General features: G+C 44.2%; 2 protein-coding genes across 2 annotated transcripts; one reads left to right on the forward strand and one right to left on the reverse strand.

Annotated features, from left to right (window-relative positions):
* Positions 1-559: 559 nt before the first annotated feature.
* Positions 560-11261, reverse strand: avl9 (AVL9 homolog (S. cerevisiase)). Its single transcript, XM_040166811.2, has 16 exons — positions 10998-11261; positions 9679-9799; positions 8323-8408; positions 8125-8196; positions 7890-7979; positions 7738-7804; positions 7392-7432; positions 7264-7302; positions 7117-7186; positions 6421-6845; positions 6194-6328; positions 5885-6104; positions 5673-5790; positions 5245-5298; positions 3230-3318; positions 560-2815 (listed from the first exon to the last, which is right to left on the reverse strand). The coding sequence occupies exons 1-16, from the start codon at positions 11079-11081 to the stop codon at positions 2655-2657; spliced, it is 1872 nt and encodes a 623-aa protein (XP_040022745.2). The 5' UTR covers positions 11082-11261; the 3' UTR covers positions 560-2654.
* Positions 11262-12067: 806 nt separating this feature from the next.
* Positions 12068-15068, forward strand: lsm5 (LSM5 homolog, U6 small nuclear RNA and mRNA degradation associated). Its single transcript, XM_040166812.2, has 5 exons — positions 12068-12174; positions 14378-14473; positions 14565-14592; positions 14678-14750; positions 14826-15068. Exons 1-5 carry the CDS (start codon positions 12123-12125, stop codon positions 14856-14858), a joined length of 282 nt encoding a protein of 93 aa, XP_040022746.1. The 5' UTR covers positions 12068-12122; the 3' UTR covers positions 14859-15068.
* Positions 15069-16327: the final 1259 nt, after the last annotated feature.

Raw genomic sequence — 16327 nt, forward strand, 5'->3', positions numbered from 1 at the left:
TCTTTTGTCTGAGGAAGAACAACTAACGTGGTGGTGCGGAATAATGAATTATTCATTAAAGTTGCTATCTTTGAATTGTGATCCCTTTAATCTTTAAGATTCTTTAAATTGCTGTTTTGTGGTTTGTTGGGACTTTAGCCCATTTCTCCTTTACCAAAACATTTTCGAATCTTATAAGTTTTAAAGGTATTTTTTCCGGAAATTAAAATATTTTGAAAGGATATTTTTCTAATGGACCTACATAAAATATAAACATTGGAGGTGAAATAAAAAATGGACTATGCATTAGACGTGCATTTTTCATTCAAATTAAACAATTAACTTTGCCAGGATACATTAAAGCTAAAGGTAATACCAAGTAGTTATTAATAGTATACATCTGTTAATCAAGTTTATTTATCAGTGAATTAGTCAGTCATGAAAACCATCGGGTGTCACTCAGACAACACGTGGGAGCATTTTTGTGCAGCCGTGTGGAACAACAACCCTTCTTTGTAAACACACACTGATATGGTTGACCTACTTCTTTCTACCCAGAGGGATAAAAGAAATGTTTCTCTCCCGTCATCCCAGACAAAAAGTCTGCAGTTTATTTTTAATACAGCAATATAGTATAGGATCACTTCCTCTCATATACGCTAGAAGCATCTGTCAAGAAAATATTGCGTGAATTTTATTTCACAATACATTCCTACCTCTTAAATACAAAATTAAAATATACCAGAAGATGAAGGATATGCACCTTTCAATAGATTTTTTTTATTATTTTTTAACTTGAGCCAAAATACCCGTAATGGCAAAAGATATTTAAGTATGAGGAACCCAAAACAAAAAAAGAAAGACTGCATTAAAAGAGCTTTGAAGACGGAAGGACACTCATTACAGCTGTAAAACTGGACTGAACGGAGCATGCTCACTGGACTCGCTTTTAATCCCACTGGTGAATAACTGAAGCCTGGAGGGAAAAGATCCTGCAAACAGCTCGACAATTACAGTGATACGAGATAAAGATTCACATAAATAGAATACGACGGCTTCTTTGTGCAAACGCACGCAGATGGAGGGACTTTTTCCAGCGCCGTTGTGACAAAACATGGACATCTATGAGTTTGTTCACAAATAAATGAGTCACCCTGCTTTAAACTGTTCTCAGACTAAATATAGTTCTAACGTATCGTATAAAAAGGCCTGTAGAACACGGCTTCCTTCATCATGAAGCGAGCGCTTTCATCGCGTTCATCCGGCTATGCGAGGACTGGCGTAATAACGTTGTGGTCGTTGCAGTAACTGCGTTCAGGTTTAGTAATCACGTTGGTTTGTGTAGTAATGTTAGTTGTGGAAACACGTTGAACAATACTGGAATACTATACTGGCGCTTCACAGAGTGTCCGAATTTGGGGGATTAAAATATATTTTAGAGTTTGGATTATCTAGAAACTGACAGAGAGCTAAAAGGTTATTGAACAAGTAAAAATGACCGAGGCATCAAAAAAATAGAACCATCGGCCAAACATTTCAAATAAAGCGTGAATGGAAATATAAAACGTTGCATTTGTACTAAATGTGGGGTATTACCAGTTGATAAAGAATGAAGCTTAATTGTGACTGTTTGGCTAACTAGCTTAGCCAAAAGCACAGATAGCTACACACATTAGGCACCACCCTTTTAGGCTAGCTACCTCGCTAATGGGAACGTTTGTGATACAAGTACAGAAACATTCACAAGGATTATTTATCACGGTAACAGTTTTGTTTTCCAAATTAATGTAGGACATCCAAGTGGAGACGTTGCTGGCTAACGTTAACTAAACCAAGCGCAAATGCTAACGTGGTATATCCAGATTTCTAATAAGACCAGTTAGACCTCTGGGATATTATCAAATATCATTAACAGGGAGATGGTGGTTTGTTACTGATATTTTATTTTGGTGGGCAGTGTTTTGTGGGGATACTACAAGTGTTTAATCCAGCAAGTCAAGGCTAACAAAACGAGGTAGCTTGCTAAGACAGACAATGTACTTTTATCTTCATTTCCTCTTCTTTTTTATTCTGTTAATTGAGGAAGTAAATCATGGACATTATGTGAATGTGTGTCTCATTATGTCAAACAAAATAAATTAAGCTTAGCTTAAAAGTTAGTTAGCGTTTTATAGCTAGCTAAGATGCTTTTAGCTAACTAATTATAAAGTTTGTAGCTCTACATCTCTGTAGACAATTCTCCCTACTTTAGTTATAGAAGTAATAAAAGTATTTCATTGAGTCTTTTTTTTAACGCCGTTACCACAACAACCGCAGCGTGATTACACACATCGCTGAGTTTAAAAATATCTTCAATGTAGCTCATACTTTCTTTCTTTCAAATCTTGCCACAACCGTAAATTTCTCAATCTGTGATTTACAGGCCAGCAAAATAGTTTTCTGTACGCCGAACTCTAGAAATACGCAGCAAAGAGTTGAACACAACATAATGTTTTCACTTTCAGTTTCTCACAGAAAAAAAAAGCATATTTGGTTGTTTTTTTAATCAAAAGCGCCGGTGCAGCCTCACGGTGGATGTGGACCGTACGGTTATTTTCCTGTTTGAGGATGAATCACCGTTGTGACTTTTTTTTGTCTCTTCTCTCGTCTCATGTCTCGGTGGGACCGGTGGGTTTTCAATTCATGGGCTGGACCTCGGCGGCCGGCTCCGGCGGCTCGGCGGCCGTCACCGCTACCGGCCGCTCGGCGGCCGTCACCGCCACCGGCGGCGCAAGCGTGGAGAACCAGGAGGACATGGCCGACTTGGCGCTGGTCAACGCTCCGCCCACGGACTGACCTGAGAACAGAAGAGACCAAATGGGTCAACAAACGTTTGTTTGAGCCAGGCGGCGACCGCGGTGAAGCCAATGAGGAAGTGTCTTAAAGCTGCATTCTGTGTAGTGACCAGCAGGGGGCGACTCCTCTGCTCCCATAGACGTCTATGAGAAAGAAACTCTACTCTTATTCTCTCTGTAAACATTGTAAACATGAGTTTATGGTCTCAATCTCTAGTTTCAAGTCTTCTTCAATACAGCATGATGTTCATTTAGCAAATTATGGTCCATTTAGAGTCAAAACGACCATAAAGCAGGGGACGCTTTAGGGCGGGGCTACGCAGATTGACAGTCTCTGCCACTACCATAGACATATATGGCATCTCCATGTCACTTTTCCACATTTCCCCAAAAAAAATAATGGCTAGTTTTCTTACCCACGGCTTTTCCAGTCTGCACCATGCTGCGACTCGTGGTCATCATGGCGTTGCCGAACTTCTTCCCTCTCTCGCTGTTCTGCACCGAGCTGCAGCGGACAGTGAGAAAAAGAAAAAGGCTTCAGCGCTCTCTTAAAGCGGGATTAAGTAACGGCGGGAGGCCGAGCAGCAGGTGTCGCGCCAGATGAGCGGAGCTGACCGGAGAGAGCGGAAACGAGCGAGGGCCACGTTTCACAACAAAGACTCGGCTAAATTCAGCTTCATCCTGAACGCCCCCCCCCCACCCAACACAGTGACATTCAGCAGGAACCTCACAGCAGCGTAGTTAACGGGACGGATGTGGATGCGTGTCAGCAGCTGCTGCTCTGAGCGTTAACACCGTCTAACGAGCCAAATGAGGAAGAAGACAAGAGCTCCAGACGTAAATAAACAGAACCAGGAAAACGTCTGTGGGTGGAACCCTAAACCTCCGAGATGTGTGGACGCGGCGGGTAACGGACTTCACGACGTCCCACAAACGAGCCGGTTGCTACGGTGTCGGTTGCTAGGGGCCGCTACATACATATGATATCATCCTCATTTATTATAGATGTACTTTATTTCATTTTTGACTCCAAAAATCGATTCTATATTGGAAATATTGGTTTTCAGATTCTTCATGTATTATTCCACACATATGATCACAGAAAGACCAGAATGGGCCTTTAAGCTCAGACGAGCAGAAACGAGTCCAAATATATTTTAATTAGGCGGAAAACATTTTGGAATTATTTCAAAGCAATCTAATATCTTTGTGTCTCACACAGACAACGCCGTAAAATAAAATGTTCATAACTCGAAGCTTTGGTTGTAATAATGGGAACTCCGGTTAAAAGAATCATGAAAAGAAAAGCCGCCGACAGAAAGCAGCATTTCCAGAGAGTCGCTGTGTGCGCTCGGGGAGTCTGACCCAAATAAACATCTCACACAACGCTGACAATGAAGAAAGGGCCGATCACAGCCGGCTGCTCTTTGTCCAGCAGCCGATGACGAGGAGACACGAAAACACGCACAAACACACCATGTGTGTGTGTGTGTGTGTGTTTAAATCTACAATCTGTGGCACCGTTAAATCAATCTTCATTTATTTTTTTTAAATACTGTTTTTACAACTACTGTGTTACAAACATATTCGTTTTTTCCTCCTTAACTTCCTCCAGTCTTCTATTTTGGACTAATGCCTCATTAACGTAAGTTAAGTCTTCAAGGGGAAATATTCTTAAAAGGACTAAATTAGTTAAAAAGTAAAAATTTACCCTGAAAAAACCTGGTTGTGTTCAGAGGTTTTAAGAAGAAACAGAAGAGTGAAAAAGCCAAACGGTTCTTCTGCTCAACCGGAGACTTTCCTCTCGTCTCCACACGGGCGATAATAACATAAGTCAATGAATAAATAGTTCTGTCAGCCCGGCTGTGTTTATATGTAAATGTTTGACATGTCGTTTCTCAGCTTTAGTGTCTTAGTTTGTTAAATATTTGCACAGAGCAGGAGATGAAAGAGTGAGAGAGGAATGAAAGAGTGAGAGGGAAATGAAAGAGTGATAGAGGAATGAAAGCGTGACCGGGAAATGAAAGAGTGAGGGGGAATGAAAGATTGAGAGAGGAATGAAAGAGTGATAGGGGAATGAAAGAGTGAGATGAATGAAAGTGATAGGGGAATGAAAGAGGAATGAAAGAGTGAGGAATGAAAGAGTGAGAGTGGAATGCAAGTGTGACCGAGGAATGAAAGAGTGAGAGAGGAATGAAAGAGTGGGGGAATGAAAGAGGAATGAAAGAGTGAGAGAGGAATGAAAGAGTGAGAGCGGAATGAAAGCGTGAGAGAGGAATGAAAGAGTGAGAGGGGAATGAAAGAGTGATGAATGAAAGTGAAAGAGGAATGAAAGAGTGAGAGGGGACTGAAAGAGTGAGAGGAATGAAAGAGTGATGAATGAAAGTGAAAGAGGAATGAAAGAGTGAGAGGAATGAAAGAGTGAACTCACTGTGAGAGTCGGAGCTTCACGTCAGCAACACTGTACTGGCCCTGGAAGGGGTGGCTAAGAACCAAAAAAAGACACATTATTTATGATTATTCTTAAACATTGTCATATATGATATAATAACATAACAAATATAACAAATGTCTCAGTATTATCTGTGAAAAATATTTGCAGCTATACGTTACATACAGTTTCCACATTTTTCAGTGCGTTTCTAAATTCTTTGGATATCAATTAATAACATTAACATTATTACCTGGAATTTATAAGAATACTTCTTGTACCTCAACGGTGAACAAAGAGAAAAAACAATCCTGAGAAAAGTTGTAATGAATTGAAACGGGCGACATTTGTTTCCTCGACTCTCGATGTCGCCGAGTAGGAATAAAACATTTTCTAAAAAGGCGAGACTGAGCGTTTTGCCCACCCACCCCGGCGTGATGGCGGCCATGGCGGGGTGCTTGTTGCCGAACCACACCCGGTAGTTGTGGGTGATCTTCCAGGCCGTCACGAAGGGAACGCCGTAGTCGGCCAGCAGCCTCTCGTTGTCTGAGAGCCACAAGTATTCACACAGACAATTAAAACCAACACAACAGAGAGAAGCAGTGACGCGACGAGCGGGTCGCTCAGCGGCTCCTCCCACCTTGCTGCAGGGCGGAGGACAGTAACGAGTGGAGGTAGAGGGTGAACTGCGCTCTGATCCACTCGTCTCCGCCCTCCCAGCCCGTCCCGTCCAGGAACACGTCGTCCCGGTTCTCCGTCACGTGCTTCACCAGGTAGTCGGCGAAGCGCAGGTCCGCCGTGGTCAGGCTCACGGCCTTCCGGAGCTCCGGGTCCTGGATGTGGACTCCGGCTTCCTCCACCTGTCAAGGACCCCACAGTGCTCACGGTCAGAACAGAAGCGCATCGGCCTGTTGCGTCTTTACAGCCAGAAGAGCAGAAAACGCTCCACCTCCACCACGGCGTCGCTGAGGTGCCTCTGCTGGCGGAAGAGGATGTTGGTCGCCCCGGCAACGAAGCCGCGCACCGCCACGTCGGACAGGAGGTGATGCTGCTGCAGGGCCATGTAGGGCAGACACAGGTAACCCTGGCAACCAACGGGGAAAAAAGGTCAACAAAAACATCCCAGTTGACGTAATAATTATAATCTTGAGAGGTGAATCTAAACGCTGAGACCACCTTGGTGAAGATGGGCAGCGGCAGGCCGTACTGGTCCTCCTCCAGACCGGACACCAGACCCTGGACGACCCCCCCCTGCCCGCCGGCGGGCTGCGGCTGCACCGTGATGGGCGTCCCCGGCTCCGGGTCGAAGGCGTCCGCCGGCTCCGCCTCCTTCCCCTCGCCCGCCTCTTTGGGACCCTCCTCCAGCACGCCGGGGTCCAGGGTCTCCCAGTCGCTCTCCGAGGACTCCGGGGAGCCACGGGACGGCGGCTTCAGGAGGCGGTCGCTCCCCTCGGCGGCGCCGGCGGCGGCGGGGATGTCGGTGGCGGACACGGAGACGAAGGCCTCGGCTCCCGAGACGCTCTCCACCAGGGTGGGGTCCTCCGAGGCGCTGCTCTTGGGCCGGTAGTGGGAGGAGTCCACCAGGCCGTGCTCGACCATACCTGCGCCGGTTAAACGGGGGAAAGTTGGAGACGTTCTGCCCGATTAAAGATGTTCTACTTTAAACATGTGTGATGAATCCATTCGAGTCTGTAAACTTCTTCTCCCGTGTTTAAACGTAACCTGGTGACCTTATAACGACCTTTGTGCAGCTTCAGGTCTACGCATCAACTTGATTACACGTTTGATTTTACAGATTTTAGAAAAACACCCGAGGACCCAAACAAACAGACCCGATGTAAACGCGCACAAGGAGAGACGGCCGTCGCTGACCTGGAAACAGCGACAGGACGGTCATCAGAGCCCCCACCAATCTGTTGACAGGAGACACATAGAAGAGCACCTGCAGGCAACAACAACAATCAGACTCCTGTTGCGTTTCAGAAGTTCTGAATCGCTGGAAAACATCTGTAATGGCACCTTCTTCTCCAGCAGAATGAGCTTGAAGAGGATGAGGATCTACAAGGGCGAAACAGAAGAGTTCCTCAATAATGAATAATGAGTTACAGGAGCAGCAGACACCTGAAGGCCTGTCTGTGACGCTCTACCTTGTGTCCAAAGTGCAGAATTAGATCCCTCGGTGATAAGCCTGAGGGAAGGAAGCAGAACCACAACTATCTTAGTAGAACATCTGGAATGGAACTATTCAGATTCATCTCACACCTGAAGCGAGTATGAAATAATAATCTTCTTCCAGTTCAAATGTACAAACGTGAAAATCAAGAAAACAAACCAATTTGTATTAACTCCTTTAGAAAGATTTCACTATTGTAAAATGAACTTTGTGTTTCATGGCTGTTAAAAGGACCCATTAATATGTGCACGATGTATATAAAGCTACGCTATATAACACAATGCACGCAGAGAAAATAGAGTAAACGAGTCTCCACCCACCGAGATACACCTGAGACCCCTCCAGGGCCGAGCCCCTCAGCGAGCCGTTCATGTGGTCGTACAGCTCCTGCAGGGGGGGGGGGGGAGTCGAGATGAGGCCATAACTCAACACTAAACAAAGGTAAACACAGATATGTAATATATATTCCCACCTTTAAAATGGAGATCTGTGAGAAGTCTTTCTCCTCGAAGTAGGCGTGTGTGATGAGCTGCAGTTTAGCCTGAAGCAAACCGTAGAGAGGCTGCGGATCAAGAGTAGGTTACTTAAGCATCCTCATCCTGTTCAGCAGCATGATGGTCCTTTGTCTTCTTAGAGGAAGATAACAGCTGGAGACAACTGAGGTCACATCCAGGTCACAATGTAACCCGGGGTCACCGCCGACTCACCACTCGACTGAGGACGCAGACGCTCTTCTGCACCGTCTCCCTGGTGACGTCGGCCTGTCGCACCTTCAGGGCCTGATGGTGGAATAAAGACGTGATCATTATGTAACATGCGGCAGTGTAGTTTGTGTAGTTGCTGGTTTCTTATGCTGAATGACTCAAATATCGATCAGACTAAAAACAAAGAAGATGATGTCGGACCTTTGCTTCGATTTGGCGATAACAGGAAACCCCGTAGACGCACTTCCTGTCTTCACTCAGCGGCGGCAGATGAAAAAACACCGTGTCTGCAACACAGAACCACGTCGGCGTCACAGGAGACACGTGGACATCTCACCTGCAGTAGAGCATCAACTCACACACCAACCCACACAACCAAGTCAACTCTTTTCATTTTATTTTATAAACAGCTTATTTGCTTGTTCTGTCTTTCAATTTACACCGTCTTTTCAGACCCAATTAAAAGTCTAATTGTTTTTCATGCACTGAATTATCCCGTGTTTCCACTGAGCTGCTTCTACGAGAACATCTTCTCCTTACTGGCAGCGCCTCCATCCTCCGTCCTTGTTAACTCACACCGCGTTGTCCTCCAGAAGACGCTCTGGCATGTCCAGATAAACGGCGTCTCTAAAGCACCAGGACGTCCGCCCGGATTTGCAGAATGCAAACCGGCAGGTTTTTCTGGCTCTTCTGACCCGGCGATGCTCCGCAAAGCGAGTGAAGAACTCAGTTTATGCAGAGACGAGTTACGTGTCAAAAACAAACACGGCCAACGTGCAGAATGAGCCGCAGCGATGCACGCACCTGCACGCACGCACCTGCACGCACGCACCTGCACGCACGCACCTGCACGCAAGCACGCACCTGCACACACGCACCTGCACGCACGCACACTCCTGCACGCACGCACCTGCAAGAGGGAAAGGACTCGGGAGGGATCGGACAAGCTACTTGTTGGTTAAAGAATAAAAAACAAGAGAAGGCATGTTGGGTCATTATGCCATTATTTATTTACAATGAGGTCTCATTTCATTAATGGTGTGTGTGTGTGTGTGTGTGTGCGTGCGCGCGAAGCTTTCTGGGACGTCAGTGTGACTGCCGTCTCTACCCGCAGAGGCAGTCGCCCACATCCCCGCTGGCTTGTTGTTGTTGTTGTTGTTGTTGTTTTAAAATCAGCTGACCGTCAGCTGGAGCGGCGGAAAACAAAAGGGACCCAAAAGACGATGAGATGAAAGATTTAGATCGAGGGAACATCGGCGAGGCGGATCGTGTTTGATCAGGTGTCGGTTTTCAGCTCCTCCCCTTTGGCTCGGAACCAAGGGACTGTCACATGACTCACTGTCACATGATTCACTGTCTCTAAAGTTCAGTTGAACTTCTATTCAAAACAAAGGAGCCTTTTTCCACTTAACAGCAGCATAAATGTTTTTACAAAGGTCTCCCTCACAACGAGAGACAATAAAAACACTCGTATTAAGAGAACCGGGGAGCTTTTATTCCACAGGAATGTAATCCTACAGAGAAACGACACCATGAAGGACTCTTCGTGCGGCCTACCTTCCTGGAAGTTGTGCGCTCCGTCGGGCAGCGCCAGGAAGGGGAGGTACCTCCACTCCTCCGGCAGCAGGGGGCTGTCGTGACCCTCGGCGGGCATCAGCGGCGGGTACGAGAATTCCACCTGAAGGTCGGGGACACAAGGTCAGCACGTCGGTTCTTTTATTCCCATTTGACGGAATCATAAGATTTTGTTAATTTAGTGGTATTTCACAGTTTGTTTGTCCAGAGGTGGAACAGGTATTACAGCATTTGAAAAAACTAATTAACTTATCAATTAACCCCCTGAAAATCAAACACATTGTTCTCTCTGAATGCTTGACTTTCAATATAATCATATTTAATTTGGCAAACAACAAGTGTCACCAATGTTGTAAGAAATAAATGGAGGCTTTTTATTCATTGACCTCAATATGTTGGAGCCCCGCCTCTTCTAAATGGTACTTTTTACTGCATCTCAGAAGTAGATATTGTACATTATTTTCAGTGTACTAGGAGTAAATGACCCACCGTCCCTTCAGAGTGGCAGGTGATCAATACAGTTTTATATTAATAAATGATTATAAAGACGCTTATCTCCTCATTCTATCGCTCCTTTGAGTGAATGAAAGCAGTTCAGAATCCAAACGCGATCTGTTTATGATGATATAAAACACACCCTTACGTTGGAGAGTTTGCAACTTAATAATATTGAATATCTTGAAAGTAATTCTGTATCAAAACAGCTGCCAATTAGCTGAGGACAACAGTCGGATTCTTTTCTATATTAAAAATAAGAAATGTAAGATATATAATTAGAAATACTAGTTTAAGGAAAATATTTGTTGTAATATCTTCTGCTTCTGCTGCAAGAGACGAGGAAGCTTGTAAATGTCCCAGAGGAGCAGGTGTCTCAAACTATAACTGTTGTTATTGAGAGAAAAGACCTGTAACCTCCTCAAGTTGACATCCGGGTCCTAAATCAGCCACCGGGTTAATAACAGAAGGGCAAGATGCAGTTTGTATTTAGGAAAACACACACACACACACACACACACACACACACACACACACACACAGCTGCTTGCTTGCTTGTTGACTGGAGTGGAAAGATGCGCAAAGAGTCAGCCGAGCACATGTTACATAACCCCGCAGAGCCCGAAGCGAACAGCTGATGCTGATGAATACGTGAATAACCACCATCACCCCTGCGAGGACCCGGATGACCAGTTCACTCAGTCAATCCGCGAGGACACAAAGGCGGAAACGTGCCTTTATGGAGCCGACGGGCTCGTTAGCGGCTAGCCGCGTTAGCTTCCATCGAGCAAAAGGTTCATGCGCACCTGACAGCCCTTTTTGTGGTGAAATCCGACCACCACGATGTGCAGCACGGGTCCCTTCGGCTCGTCCCTGCAGTGAGACTCCATGCCGGGGCCCCTCCTCCGCCTCTACGGACGGGGGGTCGGATGTAAACACTGTCCCGGACACAAACCGACTCTCTGCGACCCTCCCACGCGCGCGCACTGGTTCCGCGAACACGAACCACCGCCGCGGATTCTCTCTTCCGCTTCGTCCCAACGCGTCAGAGGACGAGCGGAAGCGAGAGTGCTCCCTGTCGCGCACTTCCGCCAAAAAAGGCAAAATAACAAATACTGAAAAACTGAAATAATTAATGATGAATTAAATATCTGTGAATACAGTAAAAGGCTTGGTAATTGCAACGGACAAAAAACATTTGAAAATTTTAGGGGGAAAAACACCACATTTCACAAAACCACACGACACAAGTTTACCACAAATTTCATTCCATGAAACATTACACAAAACACAACGAAATTTCTTGAAGCGTAACATTTCCGAAAACAGCCTATATCAAAATGTATTCTATTATTTTATTGTTGTAGCTAATTTGAGTGTCTAATTCATGACTTTGTAAATTGTTAATAGTTTGTTATATCTCAATTTTTCATATTTTGTATTAGATGATCATGTTTGATGATGTGAAATATTGTTGTTCAAAGTAACTAACCATAGTTGTAAGACACAAGAAAGAAACAAGATATGAAGAAATTGAGTGCAGTAAAAGGTGCCATATGCCTTTACCTATAAAAATGAAAACATTTAATTAAATAACACACACTGCTGGACCGGGCAGAGCACCGCTGCGGGGATCCATCTTGATCCTGACTCGTTTATCTTTGCTAGAGTCATTCATTACGTCATGAATTGATGAGCACAGCCGGCGCCATCGTGTGGAAATCAATTGAAAAATACAATTAAATTACTGAGTCATCTCAGTTTCTCTTACACTTATTCAACTATGTGTTTTTTATATTTCAGATAAAAAATAAAATACTATTCAAACGGATCTTTTAGCGCTGTGAATTGGACGATTGATTCTGGTTTCGATTGCTTTCACCTGATTAGTGACGTTCGTCTGTCGATTGCTCCTGCCTGCTGCCAGTTGAATGAACATGGCGGCTACTCCAACCACGAATCCGTCTCAGCTGCTCCCACTTGGTTTGTAAATTCTAACATATGTCGACTTACTCTGTCAAACTGCTCATTATGTTTCACTATTTAAAGTTGGAGTCCGTTGGCGGTAGTTCAGATATTTGGGAGGTTTTGTTAGCTAGCTAACGTTAGCACCATGCTCCAAAGTACCAAGGCGGGATGGTCGGTGATACGTTAGCTTTCTTTGCTAGTGCAATTATCACAATACAGAGTAACAGAACACCTCTTCAAGTTATACAACGTGTTATGCGTGGCGTTTTCTTTGCACTCAAAGTCTATTAGGAGTGTTGGTAATGTACTAAGTGATTAGAAATGATTAGTTGATTTAAAAATGTACTGGAAACTTACTTAATTGGTTAACGCAGAAATATTTGATGGTTCCACCTTCAACTTATTCAATAAAGTATTAATGCCTTTTTACCCAATTTACAAACAAAACTAGCAGGTGATCAAACTTGAGTGAAATTAATCACTAGTTGATGGTTTGAAATCAGTTCAACCTCAAACAGCTTATTATAGAAATGAGTGGAACAGTCCATTTAAACGTGTGTGTGTGTGTGTGTGTGTGTGTGTGTGTACATGTATATACACACTAACTTAAATAGCATTGCCAATGCAGTAGAGTATTAACTGAACAAAAACATTTTATTTATTCCGTTTAAAGAATTGTACATATTAAGGACTAGTGTTAATTTCGTCGACGAAAACTATGACAAAAAATATTCGTTAAATCTTTTTTTCCACGAGACTTAAGACGTGACGAAAACGGATCTTTGAAAATAAAAACTGACGTGACAAATGTTGGTGGTTGACGAAGTCACAATACTTTTTTTTTTATTTCAATGTTGGTATCACTGAAATGTAAACTTACTTCTGGTCAGTGCTTGATGCCAAATGCGGGTGGAATTAAGTCTCTTTCTCACGAGCACGCACCTGTAATGTAACGGCGGATATTAACGCGTCATGATGACGTCATCCACGAACCAAAAACGCGCGCTCCCAGCGGTGGTTCTTGTGCACCGACTACGGACCGCGACGACTATTTTACGCTTCGGCGGGTTTGAACGTGGCTTCGTTAGTTTAGCTCAGCTGTCTCGGGTTAGCTGACTGTTAGCTGCCTGTTAGCGGGCTGAAGCCGCGCTGCTTCACAGAAACATGAAGACGCGTTTAAAGACTGTCGGACCTTTCTGCTCTGTTCTCTGACGACGGCAGGCAGCGTTTCCTCGCTGGATGAGACGCTCCGTCACAAACGCGTCTAACGTAATAAACTCATTGCAGGTTCTGAAGCCTCACGCATTTCAACTATAGTTCACGCGCCACATCGTGGGAAGACGGCGTTAAACCGTCTCGGCCACCGTACGCTCGTTACTAAGCAACAAAGAGGCGCCACACACGTGACAGGTGGATCCTTTTGATAGAACCGCGCAGTGCAGGTGGAGGAAAACCCGCAGGACACAAGAGAGAAGAACTGGTCATGAAACCGACAAAGAGAAAGAAAAGACTGTTGAATGAGAAGTGGAGGTCTAGTTGAGGATTTCTGGTTTATGATCTGGCAAAATAAATTATTGCACCGATTGAGATTTCCGGTTGCCATGTCAAAAGCGTTGCGACTAAATGGACAAAAACAACAAGTGTTGCGTTTAGGTCTCTGGTCCTCATGATGTCAACGGAGCTTTACACCCTTGCAGATAAATGCCTTGCTACTTGTTAAAAGCCAAATCCTTTCATGTAATGATTTTCACATGTAATTTATTATAGCTCACACAAACACTCCATCCTAAAACTAAAATGCAATTTCGTCGAAAGACTAAGATCAAAAATAGCTTCCAAAATGAACACTGTGACAAAAGAATTGATTTAAAAAAAATGACCAACAGATTGACAATAAAAATAATTATTGGGTAAAAGTGCGTAGTGGCATTAAATCATTGTATTTAGGAACAGAATATTTGAAAAAGTAACTGCTTTCTTTAACGTTAAATTCTTCTAGGATTGGTTTCTTAATAAACATTTATCATTTTGTTCAACAATTATGAAAAATGCCCAACGAGCAATACGACCCTCACATCAAAAACACATCTTTTCTTAAAATATTATTGAAATAATCAAATATAATTTTTTGATTCTGTGGATCATTTACACTCTAAAATTCAAAGGGTTTAACCTCAAATAGTGCAAAGACAAAATAACTCTGCGTCTCTCTTTTCAGAGCTCGTGGACAAATGCATTGGCTCCCGAATTCACATCGTCATGAAAACAGACAAAGAAATTGTCGGCACCCTGCTGGGCTTCGACGACTTCGTCAGTATCCTTTCCAGTTTTATCCCAAATCAGCGTTTGTAACAAACTGTCCTCATTGTTCTGCTCTCTCTTGGTACTTAACTCTGCACTTTCAGATATGGTCCTCGAGGATGTGACAGAATTGTGAGAACGCCTCTTGTTTTTTTTGTTAAATTAAGTTCTTTGTGAGTCGACTGTTAATTAACTCGATATGAATCTCTCGTTCCAGTGAAATCACACCGGAGGGACGGAGGATCACCAAACTGGACCAGATCCTCCTCAACGGCAACAACATCACCATGGTGTGTAAACACGCCGCCTGTCCCACGCGACATCCTCCTGACCTTCATGATTTATATCTACATGTTTCTTTGCAGCTCATCCCTGGAGGAGAAGGTCCTGAAGTCTGAGACGAGAATCATCACTGACGAGACGGTGGATTTAAATCCTTTTCCATGTTGTTCTTCCTGAGTTTGTTATATTGTTATTTTATTGTTCCTTCTACGTCTTGATTAAGGAACATATTTTTGTAAGATTCCCAAATTGAGTATTTGTTAAATTTGAACTGTATTGCACAGAAAATTTCTTTTTAGAAATAAAGAATAATTTGAGACACATAACTAACATCTGTTCAGCGGAGATGAAACTTATTTTACAAAGTGATTTATGCACATGATGCATTTTGTAAATAAACAAACTGCAAGTAACCAACCCGTCACGCAAAGCAACCAACCTGTTACGTAAAGTAACCAACACGTTACGTAACCTCCACAATCTTTTCGTTTTCGTTTTCGGCGTGGGAGAAAATTGCTGCTCAGGTCCACGCGAAAGTTTCAATGGAGTGTTGCCAGTTTATATTTAATGTACAAACTAATCATAATCCATACGTTTTACTAATTCCCATTGGGAAAATTAAATGTTTTACTCTGTTAGAATGCACTGCACACCCATGCTCATTTAATCACAAGAATAATATCACTGGAGCCGGAAGGCAAAGCTCTCGATCTACCGGTCAATCTTCGTTCCTACCCTCACCTCTGGTCATGAAGGATGGGTCATGACCCAAAGAACTAGGTCACGGGTACAAGCGGCAGAAATGGGTTTCCTCAGGAGAGTGGCTGGCGTCTCCCTTATGGATCGGGTGAGAAGCTCAGCCATTGGCGAGGAGCTCGGAGTAGAGCCGCTGCTCCTTTGCGTCTAAAGGAGCCAGTTGAGGTGGTTTGGGCATCTGGTGAGGACGCCCCCTGGCGCCTCCCTAGGGAGGTGTTTCAGGCACGGCCAGCTGGGAAGAGGCCCCGGGGAAGACCCAGGACCAGGTGGAGAGATTATATCTCTGCACTGGCCTGGGAACGCCTTGGATCCCCCAGTCAGAGCTGGTAGATGTGGCCCGAAAGCGAAGTTTGGGGTCCCCTGCTGGAGCTGTTGCCCCCGCGACCCGACCCCGGATAAGTGGCTGAAGATGGATGGATGGAATATCGCTGGTAAAAACTGGAACAATGATATTGGACCTATAATTAAATTGCATTGCGTTATTTATATGAGGACGGGTGAGGTCATGAACATATTGGATGGACTGTGAATAAAAACGATACCGTTCAAACAAGTAGTTATCTGTAAATGACAATATATCTTATCGGGCCTCAATATTCTCTCCCGACGTGTTTAACAGCCTGAGAAGTAAAACCGCTTCTTTATCAACAGGATCGTCCAGAAAAGGACGTGTCATGTCCGAGAGAAAAACACTTTAGTCTGAAAGCGCGGCTGTGTGATTGGCCGGGCTGCTGTCAGAGGGAGGAGCCTGTGGAAGGAGAACTAAAACCTGCCTCTGACCAGGTTCGGTTCACAGGCTCAGTTACCACGGTGACTGACCCTGTGTGGT

The sequence above is a fragment of the Gasterosteus aculeatus genome, chromosome 21 (genome assembly GCF_964276395.1).
Source record: "Gasterosteus aculeatus chromosome 21, fGasAcu3.hap1.1, whole genome shotgun sequence".
Taxonomy (NCBI): Eukaryota; Metazoa; Chordata; class Actinopteri; order Perciformes; family Gasterosteidae; genus Gasterosteus; species Gasterosteus aculeatus.